General features: G+C 42.0%; 1 protein-coding gene across 6 annotated transcripts in view; it reads right to left on the bottom strand.

The window, feature by feature from the left end:
• TOX2 (TOX high mobility group box family member 2) overlaps positions 1 to 8,590 on the bottom strand; it is a 214,633-nt gene extending 206,043 nt beyond the window's left edge. For 2 of the 6 annotated variants that reach the window (XM_068263540.1, XM_068263546.1), the window contains exon 1: positions 8,320 to 8,590. In XM_068263540.1, coding sequence (XP_068119641.1) covers positions 8,320 to 8,418 — 99 coding nt within the window. In that variant the 5' untranslated portion in view covers positions 8,419 to 8,590. Of the gene's footprint in view, positions 1 to 6,543; positions 6,710 to 7,852; positions 7,875 to 7,941; positions 8,177 to 8,319 lie in introns of those variants that run through there. The other 4 variants (XM_068263545.1, XM_068263542.1, XM_068263543.1 and 1 more) reach the window with 4 other exon arrangements.
• Positions 8,591 to 13,059: the final 4,469 nt, after the last annotated feature.

Below are 13,059 nucleotides of genomic sequence, written 5' to 3'. Positions count from 1 at the left end.
CAAATCCTAAACGTTCCTCCCAAAAAAAAAAAACATACCAACAGTTCTTTAGTAATCAGGCAGGATGGTAAACTACGCTCAATTGTCATTACTGATGGGTTTTGCAGGAAACTGTGGGCATGTATCTCTGGGTCATGTGACTCGCTTCTCCAAAGGGAATGTGTTTGGAACAGCTGCATCAACTGTGTAAATTGTGTAATGGTATAGTCCTCTAATAGGGCCCATTCGCACTTGTGCGGTTTCATAGTGGTTTCAGCATTGCTGAGAATTGCTAGCGTTTTGAAAAACGTTTGTACAATGAAAAGTATATGGAAGTGTTATTATCTAAGCGATTTGCGATTTGCTGAAACGCAAAAGCGTTGTCTGCAGCATTTTCTGAGCGATTCAATGTTAAGTATAGGAACACTGGTAAATTGCTCTGAAATCGCTGGCTTGTTCTCAATCAGCGTTTTTCCCGCACTTTTACCCATCAAACCTTACAGTTTAACCACAAAACTAGAAATCGCAAAACACTAATCGCTGAAAAAGACGCTTTTTATACAGTGAGAAATCACTGGAAAGTCTCTAGGAAAAAAATGCTGGAAAACGCCAGAAAATTGCTTAGCGATAAATAGAAGCCCCTTAGGCTTGCACCATAGAGTACCTATCCCAACATATGTCCCTCCATGTTGCCTCAGATAAAACTGTAATATTTATCTGCGAGGGTAACATTTACAGCAGGGGTGTCAAACTCAAATACAAAGCGGTCTGAAATTGTATACTGGGACCAAGTCACGGCCAACCTCGATGTCTACTGGCCACCTCCCTCCCTTATAAAGTTCCCTGGTGTCTAATGGGCCCCCCCTCCAACCTCTATGCAGTCCCCAGGTGTCCAGAGGCCCCACCCTCCCCTATATAGTTCCCTAGTGTTACGTGCTTTCCCCCCACCTCTCCCATATGACTTCCCTGGTGTTGTAGGGCTTCACCTCCAATATAGCTTCCCTGGTGGCAGGGCCGGGTCGAGGCATAGGCTGGAGAGGCTCCAGCCTCAGGGCGCAGTGTAGAAGGGGGCGCACAATTCATTCAGCTGTCATTCCTAATTGTGTTTGAAGCAGAAATAAATAAGAAAAGGGGATACATGGCAGTGACTGCAAGCCAGATAACTAGATATTAAGGTGTTGGGGACGTTGTGCGCCCTGTGGCCCTCTTAGTCTAATAGCAATCAGTGTGTGACGGCCGGGGTGGGAGGGATGGAGGGGCGCACTTTGGTGTCTCAGCCTTGGGTGCTGGAGGACCTTGTCCCAGCTCTGCCTGGTGGTCTAGAGTGGTCCAAACATAATGCAAAGTGGGAAAACCACTTGGGGGCCAAATTTAATGGCTCTGAGGGCCAGATTTGGCCCGCGGGCCGGAGTTTGACATGTATGGTTTACAGGGACCCTGTAGTGAATTCAGTACTAAATCCTGAGAGGGAAGTAACGGTAAAGTAACATTCCTTACCCTGTAAGGCTTGTCCTCTTACTAATACAGCTTCTGGCCAGCTGAAAACTGTAAAAATGTGGGGCTGAACCTGCAGTTGTCATTCCTGGTAATTCCCGCCTCATCCTTTATGTGTAGTCACAATGGTATGTAGAACTTTCCTGGCATCTTATAATCTTATTTTAAACCTAAGGAATTGCATTTGAACGGTAAAGTTTGCAGAGCAGGCATGTCAGTGTGACATAAAATCTCATTCATATACTTTCTGAGGTTTTCGGTTCTCTCCTGTTATCAGGATTGTTTGCTCAGCCAGATAGAAGTATTGTATTGCTATGCGCTTTTCAAGAGAGCCGTGGCTGCATTCCATTACCTCATTTGCATGCATAAAATCTTGGTTTATTAACAATTTTAGTGAAAGAAAATAAAAAGTGAAAGTAGACAAATTGTTTGTTACTATATGTGCCCGTATTAATCTCGTCGTGTCACATGTCACTTCAGTTGCCCTTTAATGTTAATAAAACCTTTCCATTTCAACTGCAGCCAGCTAACAATTTCCAAAGGTGATAGTGAACTCAAATGACACTTGTCCAACACCACAGCAGCCATAATCTGTATAGAGGACAGTCTGTTCAGAACTCCCACTGTGCTGCTTTAAAAACTAGCTGCACAGAGCAGGAGCCATTGCTGCTTATGTTCAACACCTGCACTAATTCCATGGAATGACTGAGTTTTATATGCACATGCACAACATGTGCTGGGTCATGGAGAAGTGCCCATGCAAGAGCCCCTGGGAGCAAGATAAGGTTTGGGAGCCTGATGGGGTGTTGGGGTGAATTTCACAGCAACCTAGGAGGCACCTAATGCTGCTTTGGTGTGTGTGTGGGGGGGGGGGGGGGTATTTGTTAGGAGGACCCGCGGGTTAACCCGCAGGTTAACTATATATAAAGCATAAGGGGGTGGGGCCACGTCCTCTGTCTCATACCTACGTCTTATACTACTGACCGTAGACACTGTGCTTTACTCATTGTCTTGATTGGACAGTCACATCAGCAACAACTGTATAATCATATATAAATGGGGCAGTAAATTTATGAGAAAAGGGTTCAGATTAGTTATGCTTCAAATACCGTATATCATATACATGCATTATTTTACCTTTAAAATGTACCAGCAGCTTTGCTTCTCTGTACCCTCATCTCTTTATGCCAGCAGATGTTTTATTAGGTCGCAAAATGTCCAGACTAAACCCAGATGACTGACCGCAAGTCTTCGTAAGAAGTTACTAATTAACTTCCAATTAACCAATTAGCCCAGCTGATGTTACACAACAGCTTGTGCAGTACACAGCGGCTACCGCGGCTTAACCCTTTTTAATTTCCTAAACTGCCGCGGTGCCGTGACAGTTGATACTTTCTTGTTAGCAGCAGAAAAAGGCAGAACAGAGAGCACCAGGTTTAATTTTTCATCTTAATCCAAGAGAGACAAACCAATTTCACTCAGCCTTATCTCTGTGACCTAGCAAAGTGCAGCCCTGAAGCAGGGGCCACAGTGGCACCATGTGGTAATATTCAGCACTGCAATTACAATATTGATCTGTGACAAGTCTGTAGCTGAAGCCTTCTCCTGCGTTGCTGCTGTAGATTCCTGGCTCTGACATCTTAAGGAATACTTAATATCGCCGCCCTTCTCAGAAATAGGAACTATTTCATATTCGTTGCTATGCGGTATTGCAGTGAGAAATGTATAGCAAGCAAATGAGAGAGCAATATAATACACAGTACAGTACATGTGAACGCAGGTTTGCATTTCCCACATGCACCTGCTACAATATTTTACCACACATATATGCGTGCGCCCGCTCCACAGCCAATACATTAAATCCACCGGCCTTATAGCTGTGACCTGTCGGCACGGGCGCCACACGACCTCTGAAGGTGCCCTGTGGAATCTGAAGTTTTTAGGTGTGAATCTCGTATGCTGTGAGGGGCAACCTTCATAGATTAGACTTATTCCTCTGTCACATCCCGCAGATGCTCAATTGGATTGAAATCTGTGAAAACGTAATTAGTTGGATCACCCCACTATCTTCCATAACTCCATGATCTAGTTGTGACCCTCAGGCGGGTGTTGTAAACACTTCCTGGGGTTGACAAGTGTTGGCGCTGGTCTTCAGTGGCCACACAGCCCCATACACAGCAAGCTGCGTATCCTGGTACCTTTCTCTCCTGTCCAGTATTAAGTACATCAACAATCTGGGCTGCGTTAGCTCTTCTGTTGGATGGGAACGGAAAGACCAGCCTTTGTTTCCTACAGGCATCAATGAGCCTTGGACACCTAGGACTCTGTCAGACTGCCACTTATCACTGGCTGTCCTTCCTGAGGTGGTGCTAACCAGTACATCTATATCAGGGACATCCCATAAGACCTGCTCATTTGGAAGTGCTCTGACCCCGACATCCACCCATCCCAATTTGGTGGTCATCAGAATTTCTCTGATGCTTACGCCTGGTCATTTTTCCTGCTTTCACCACATCGCCCTTAAAGCCTGTCTGTACACCTGCTGCCTATTATATCATGCTACTTGACAGTTGCCACTTTAGTAGGATAATCAATGTAATTAATTTCACCTGTGAGCTATTTTAATGCTATATACGTGTGTGTGTGTGTTGTGTGTGCATGCATATTGTATATGCACGCCAGTGTGCCATACACACTCTGTATATACACACACACACACACACACACACACACACACACACACACACACACACACACACACACACACACACACACACACACACACACACACACACACACACACACACACACACACACACACACACACACACACACACTGTACAGAGAGGCACACACACATAGACTGTACACAGAGGCACACACACATACTGTACACAAAGGCACACACACTCTGTACACAGCAACACACTACACTCACACCTACAAACACTGTATGTCCAGTCACATACACACATACGCGCACGTACTACATTCTGCTGCACCATTGACTGCTTTAATAAAGAAACAGACTTTCCTAATCATGCGTTAAACAAGCAGAGGTGTGGAACTCATTTAAGCACCCAGCATGCAGTGCTTCACGTGGGGACGCTACATGTACCAAGGCGACAAGCGAGCGTCTCCCTCATTAATAAAGGCCTGCAAATGACAAGAAGTCTCCCGCTAGATAGGTCCGCTCACATATTGACTGCCAACCGTTGTTTTCACCTTCTTCAACTGTTTTCCACAAGTGACATCACTGCTGCCAGTTCCCAAAGCCTCTGTGCTTAGCATGTTTATAACTGCCTGAGCACATCTATGACACACACTTAAACATAGAGGCAAACAGAACAATGAATACATAAGTATGTATGACAGCAACAGTAACACACACAAACACACAGGCACACACTGTACTAATTGCATATGTAGTTATATATGCAGTAAAATGATAAATAGTCATAGACACACACATACAGGTGCACTATACTTATAGTAACATTACGTGTGTGTGTGTGTGTGTGTGTGTGTGTGTGTGTGTGTGTGTGTGTGTGTGTGTGCGCGCGCGGTAGCCTGCATGTATGTAAGGTGGATAAATAGCTATGATATACAGACACGCCATAATAATACATATAGCAACATATCTATAGTCGGATACATCCAGAGAGAGATTGACAGATACATAAATAGATAGATAAATAGACATATATATATATCAGTACCCGCCATACTTATAGTAATTCAAAACATTCAAGCCATAAAAAGATGACTAATATCAGAATTGAACGTCCTATAGACCAAGGTACATGCTGCAGGCAAACCCTTTAAAATCTTTAATATTCATTGATTCATATGCATCACTTACTGTATTTCAAATTGCATCTATGGTCTCTTTTGCCAATGGTAAAGACTCATTTATAACCTCATTTAACTGTTCCATGCGCATATCATATGCATACATAAATAGGTGCAAACTTGATCATTACTGCACACCTGTGCAGTTGCGCATACATTTGCATGACAGAATATATAACCATAAACCATATCTCCACTATGCTACATTAAAAAAGAAACTACTTCTATTTAGTGTAACGCCAGAGTCCATCTGTGTCACTTAAACTTTTCTTGCGAGGCAACGTGTAGCTCTCTGTAAAGTAGCATAAATTAGCACCCTGATGAGGAACACCACCAAGCCTGCTCCAAGAACAAAAATTCCAACTCTCTTACTGTAATTGCTCATTGGAGTATTTCAATTTACATGACAAAGAGACGACCTCTGGGGCCTGCCTTGATGTTATTTGTGACATGCTCAATAAAAAAATATATATAAAATGAACCAAGATTTCAGAATAGCCAGTTTCCTTCCTCCATCCTCAGTCACTCCTAGCAGAATAAGTGACCATTCCCCCTGACTCTTGCAGGAGAAGCGTTATTAACACTGTTTATATCTGCGGCACAAACAGTAAATACGGCTCAGAGCAGTGTAAACATTGGTCCTGCCAGTTCTTGTAACTTTTGTTCTAACACAAAAGGCCCTGGGAGGATGCAACACAAAAGAAAATAACTCTTAGAATAACATGGGCGGACAGAGCAGCACCACGCATTCCGCCAAATGTGGTACCTTCTTTCAGCATCAATAGCCAAAGCAGCACAGGACTATGGTAGGATGCTGCCCCAAACGCCCGGACATTACTCTCATCAATCGCTCAAGTAAAACATTCCAGCTAAATTTCCAAACCTGGGTGTAGAGAAGTAAACATAGCCTTTTAAAATGTTTTTTTTTTTTTTTTTTAAATTTAAATAAAACAGTCTCCTGGCTTTGTCTGTCAAGTGCTAATTTTAACTCCATAGGGCTAGAGGTTTCTAAATCAAATCCACTTTTTATTTTTAGCACGTAGATAAATAAAGACGTAAAATACCATACTTCTAAAAGTTACATCAACCATCAAGAGCCAGACATTCAAGACCTCCTTCAACATCCTTTAACCTCTCGTAATCTCAGCATGCACCTATTGTTACAAAATCTGCTTCATAATCCCATATTTAAAAAAAAAAAAGAAGTGCAATACTCACCCTTAAGAATCTGTCTAAAATTCGGAACATGGCTAGCTAGACCGGCAACGATTACCAACCCTGTGCAATGTAGGACGCCTATCACACGTCCTACCATAACCAATGCAACTTTGCTATGAAACCAACAATATGAATGAGGAGCATTTTACTGCTTCCTGCCACAGCCTTCCACTCTGCATCTCCCATTTTTCCTTTTCTTTTAAATTGTTTTGGTTTTTATTCTGCTGGCTTGGACCATTTCTCACAATTATGATGATAAGGTGTCCATCAGAGGTGGGGAATGATGATCTAAACCTTTATATATATATTTTTTTATAATTTTTTTTTTTTTTTGGTGTGTTGCCTGGACAGTAGAGGGTTAAGAGCAGGCACATTTCCATACACATGGAAATGAAGGCGTGATCCCATAATCATTTATTTTTAATGGTTAGAGAGGGGAGGGTGGACAGGCAACAAGGAATTTTTTTTTTTTGTAGGGGGATTTGGAAAGTAGAGAGGACTGCCTACCAAAGCATAGCCAATAGCAGTCACCATGAGGAGTTGTAAGGTGTCTTATGTTCCCTGGGACAATGATGTGCCATGCCTGATTGTCTTACAAAACTTGTCACCCCTCTACAGCTGGCGTCACCGGCCTCTGTCCCTCCGAGGACAGTCCTGGATGGACATCGCGGTCTCTGGCCACCTCCCTCCCACATAAAGACAAACTTTCGGGACACGTTATTACATTTTTAACCCTCATACAAACTCAACTGGATTTCTGACTTCCACGGTAAAAAAAAAATTAATTCTGATTTTTAATTATAATCATTTAGAGCAATAATAATAATAAAAAAAGATAATCTTAATAATAATAAAAGTATATATGATAAGATTAAGTCGATGACCTATGGTCGACTGTGCACCAAGAAAATAATAATGTCAATAAAATATATTAATAATTATAATATAATTGTTGATATTCCTTTTTTTTTTAGTACTACTGCTGTAATGCAAAAGAGCACAGCACCATGCAACAGAAATAGGATAAACATGCTTCATGCTTGGTCCCCACAGCGGTTTGTCCCTGGAAATCATTTATATAGGCTGGCAACTTAAATGGTGCAAACTGCATGGGCATCTGTGACTGACTACCTCCAGCTCAACTACCTGTAATGTCAGACTCCAACTCCAGCACTGATCAGTACCAGGCTGCCTCCCATCTGCACCTGTCACCATCCATATCAAGTGGCCATGCAACTTCCAACATACCAGCAGCAGCAGCAGTGGCCACTGACTTAAACAAGCATGCACTACCAGTGTTACCAACAACCTGCTAGTTATCCTCATTCTCTAGCAAAAGTGCCATTCGCCTGCAGTGACTGGAAGTTCAGCACTAGATAAGCAGCCCATCAGCATCACCAGTCATCTCCAAGCAAGGGAGGAGGGTCGCCCGGATAGTGCCCTGGTCCTCTCCAGTAGAATCCCCAACTCTGAGAGGGATGGGGGGGCGGCGCGGATCAGCAAGTGCCATGGTGGGCAACCGCGCTCAGCCGCCAAGGTGGTCGTGGCATCATCGTGTCCCACCGTCCAGAGCAACTTCTCGGTGGAGCTTGTACTGGAGAGAACTCCGCAGCATCCGTTCCGCTGTCTGTCACGCCAAAGTTGGTCTTGGCAGGAGCAGCCCCCCCTCCCACCCCCCCACCATCACCACACACCCCCCTTTGGTCATTGGGACAAGCAATCAGTAAAAAGCAATGCAAAGGACACAGCAGCTGTGGCAGAGTGCAAGCACGGTACCTTGTTGCAGTGGTAAAAGTCCAGGGGGCTGAGGCAGGTGGGATCTGCAGATAAGGTGCCCACACTGGTGGGGGCAGGAGGGTAGAATCTAACGTCCATCACAGGCCGGGCATTAAAGCGGCTGCTTGATTATTTTTTTTTTAATGTATGAGGTTTGTTTTTTTTGTTTTTTGTTTTTTAATTCTCTTCCGTGGGCTCCTGTGTGAGCTCCAGTGCCTCTTGCTGAGTATGTGTGTGTATGTGTGTGTGTGATAGAGGGAGGGAGTCTGTGTCTATTGTTTGAAACAACAAGACAGAGAGAGAGAGAGAGAGAGAGGAGGGAGAGGGAAGGGGTGGTGGTGGGGGGGTTGGGCATCATGTATTCTCCTTCTTTCAAACATTCAGTTCTGTGGTCTCTCTCTCTCTTCCTCTCACTATTTTCAACCCCCTCTCTTTTTCTCTTTCTTGTTCTTTCCCAAGCCTCTCTCCCCCTCTCTATCCCTCTCTCTCCTCTATACTTCTCTCCCTCTTCCTCTGCTTAACTCCTTCCTGGCCAGGAACCCAGCCACCCTCCCCCCTCCAGCAGTATCCTGGCACTCTCATCAGTTCTTAAACTATAGCTATAGCAGTACTCTCGTATATACAAGTGTATACACGATTACACGCACGCGCAGACACATACTCGTGTGTGTATACATATATACTATAAGATATACATACAGACATCTATATATTTATATATATTATATTTGTGTGTGTGTATGTGTGTGTGTATATATATATATATATATATATGTATATATATATATATATATATATATATATATATATATATATATATATATGTTAAACTATATATTATATGTATGTAAAATATATATATATCTGCACCACGTAATATGTTGGCACCTTATAAATTAAATAAATATATATACTGTATATTTATATATACACAAACACACATCACATCACATACACATCACATATACATGCATAAATATACACTTTACATATAAATATGCATAGGTGCATTCTGTTCAAATGTATAAATGGCATTATTAAGGACACAGAGGATTTGTAGACCATAAATTATTTATAGTCGTAAAACCTTGAGGTAATATTTCCTTAAGTCCTAATGTTGTCCCCATGCAGAAGGTTTTTTTTTTTTGGAAATGATTATTGATTAAAGATTAGTGATCTTTGTAATTGTCAAGAAATCATTTGAAAACATTTTTTTTTTTCAAAATGGCTTTACAAACGTAGCAATTCTAATCTTTCAGATGATCTTCAGTGGTCAATTGGATGCAAAATATTTGGGCTCACATGCAGATATTATGCAAATTTTACATTGCTTGAAATTGGACCAATGACATTTGACAGGACGTGCGTCTGACTGGCTTAATTTATAGTTTGCACAACAGATGTTTGCATTTGCATCTTATTAAACATCTCTATTCGTGAAGCTATCAAAATTGGAGACATTTAATTTTGACTTGAAAAGGGTGATTTTGATTTCAAGAAACACTTTTACAAATATAGGGGAGACAGTGATGAACCCATGAAAATTCCGCTTTTGGAGAGAAGAGAACATTTTTGCTAGATGAGGAAAAAAATCATTGAAAATTGGCTTTACCCAAATGTTTTTCAAAAACATTACTTCTTGCCATATTGACTTCAAAAATTCTCATTTTTGTGAAAACAAATTTTAATTCTAGAAAAATATTCAGCTGAGAAGAACATAAAAAATGGAGGTGATGCATAATTGGCCACATTTGTATGTCATTAGAGGAAAAGCAATTTTAATGATTCCCTTCTCTTAGGCTTTTTCCCAGACTCCTTTGCAGAACTGGCTACCCTTATAGTCTTTACTCCCCCCCCCCCCCCCCCCCCGCCCCGGAAAAAAACTCTTTTAGTGTATTCTGCTTAACTGGTGCCGTTTTGGACAATTACAGTATATAGGTCCTATATTTGTAAAGTGGGACCAACAAGCTTAATTACAAGACCCCAAACAACCAGCCTAACATGGCATTTTTGGACTGCGACTGATGAGGGAGAATTGGGTACTAACGACAGGTATAGGCCATATAATAGATGATTAATTAATAACTCAGCTGGATCTGTTAATATTTGTTGCATGTATCCCCTATAGTTGAACCCTTTAACCCACTCAATCCCTTTAATGAAGCCCTCTCAATCCCTTTAATGAAGCTGCTGCAAGGGACATAGTGGCTGCCAGGGGCTGGAGGAAGCCCCGGGTAAGTAGCGCTGTTCCCCGCCGCAGACACTGGTGTAATTATTCGTCTAACTAGACAAATAAAAGTGCGGCTGCCCGGCCATGGTCCCGGGCGTGCTCGCTCCCGCGCGTGTCGGCGGGAGCTTACTGCGCAGGTGCAGTAAAACGTTTTCCTATACTGCTCCTGCGCAGTAAGCTCTCACTGGCACGCATGGGAACAAGCACATGGCCGGGCAGCCGCACTTCTATTAGTCTAGTTACACAAATAATTACACCGGTGCCGGCGGCAGGGAACGGCGCATCAGAAAAGGATGGCGCGGGACATTCCAGCTGCAGGGGGCCAATAGAAGCCCCAGGTAAGTGGCATTTTTTGTTTTTTAAAAGGTCAACAGAACCCCTTTAAGTGATAAAGAAGATGCTAATCCTGCATTCAAAACTTTCAAAACTTTTTCTGCTGTTATGGTTTGGAGTTATGACGTACCTTAGGAGCACTGGCCCTTTAATAGCCATTGCCAAACAGTTACATGTGGGGGGTTCTTTTTATCTATAATATATTCCTCCTCTTCCCTTTATTTCCCTGCCTAGATGAAACATGATCCTCTGCTCACTTGTGTTTACAAGCAAGGCTGAGGTGACTCAGCGATTGGAGGAGAAAAGAAAAAAGTTAAGGGAAGAAATTACATCAGTATTTAGCCTCAAACTGTGGGCAAAAGACATGGTTCCCACCAGGAACATAATTCTCTTCATTTACTATATAAAATTCACTGAAATTAAAATGAGGGCAGTACAATACATGTGTTATGTAAGTAGATGAAGTATTTAGCTACTTATATATGTGTTTTTTCCCTGACATAGTATTACTAATCCCCCTGATTTAATGCCTAGTGTAAAAGGATCATTATTGTAAAAGAATTGTAAAATCCTTGCTCAGTCCAATGTCCAGAATAGCAGGTAAATGAGTAGGGAGGCCAGTTGACTGGCATCTCTGCATAGATTCTTTCCATAGAGTGCTTTTGTGCAGAATATAGGAAAAATATTAAGAACCCATGAGGACTAGTCTAAAACCTGTCAGATCTGTCAGATTTTTACTGACTACTGTAAGTGACAGCAACATAGGAGAAAAGTCATTTTTAGTGCAATTTACTTTTAGAGCTTTTAAGTATGTATGTTTATGTATTTTAAATATTAAACCTTTTTTTGATAGTCACAAAGACAAAACATTTATATTGTGCTTTTCTCCTGGCACGCTCTATAGGCAGTAGCAGTGTTAGGGAGTCTTGCCCAAGGTCTCCTCACTGAATAGGTACTGGCTTACTGAACAGGAAGAGCTGAGATTCGAACCCTGGTCTCCTGTGTCAGAGGCAGAACCCAGGTCTCTTGTGTACTGGCCCTTAACCAGTACACTATCCAGCCACCGTAGTGGTCCTTAAACCTCCACTTCCTGTCACATTTTGAGTATGAGGAATTCATAAAATAGTTTTTTAAGCAAAAATGACAATGTTACCAGGCACAAAAAATTCCATGAACGAAAACAGATTGGCCCATAAATAATTCACTTTTTTCTCCAGTGACCTGTAAACTTGGCTCTCCAGCTGTTAAGGAACTACAAGAAGGCAAATGCATTGTGGGATTTGTAGTTCCTTGACAGCTGGAGAGCCAAGTTTGCAGATCACTGTCCTAGGAGATATATAATCTATTTAAAATAATTTTTCGACACTCTACAAATGAAAAAGTATCACTTTCAGTATGTTGTTGCTTGCTGGTGGTTTAAAAGGCATTTTATTAAATTTGCAATGTTGCAAATTTCACCTAGGAGAAAACTCAGTAGAAAAATGTAACTGCATATGGGTAACTGACTTTTTGAAAACTAATTAGAGGCCATAAAACTGTAGTGTGTGCAAACACTCCTGAGAGCAGGATAGTGGAAGCTGAATGAACTGCAGGAATGTGACATTAATATGCTCAGACTTCAAGCTGAAAGCATTTAAAACTCAAGAAAAGTTCTATATAGGACTACATCTACATACATAATTACTTGTCTCATAAGTTTATTTTTACTTCAGGTTTGCTTTAATGATGCTATTTTTGTACAACCCTGCCCCTCCCCCCCCCCCCCCAAACAAAAAGTTGGCATGCTTTGTAAAAAGAATACATGCAAACAAGATGCACATTATTTAAACCAATTATTTAATTCAAAGTAGTACAAGGACAACATGTCAAATGTTTGAACTGAGAATTCTTATTGTTTTTGAAAACAAATTTGCTAATTTTGAATTTGATGACAGCATATGTCAAACGGATGGGGCAGGGGCAACCAAAAACTGGAAAACTTGGCCCATATGCAATTAACTGTTTCTCCTGAATTTTTTCCTATGTGATATTTTCAAAGCTGGCCCCCTACCATCCCTCACGCCGGCTGCCATAGCCTGCCCATGCCGCCCACCGCCACCTGCACCACCAATACCAGGGAACAGCTTCTAGGGTGGGAGCCACGTGGCCCCCCACCCCCTGAAGCCAGGCTTCTGACT

This window comes from Hyperolius riggenbachi, chromosome 12, assembly GCF_040937935.1.
Source record: "Hyperolius riggenbachi isolate aHypRig1 chromosome 12, aHypRig1.pri, whole genome shotgun sequence".
NCBI classification, from domain to species: Eukaryota; Metazoa; Chordata; class Amphibia; order Anura; family Hyperoliidae; genus Hyperolius; species Hyperolius riggenbachi.
Note: the sequence above shows the minus strand (reverse complement) of the source record. Positions and strands in the feature narration are given on the sequence as shown.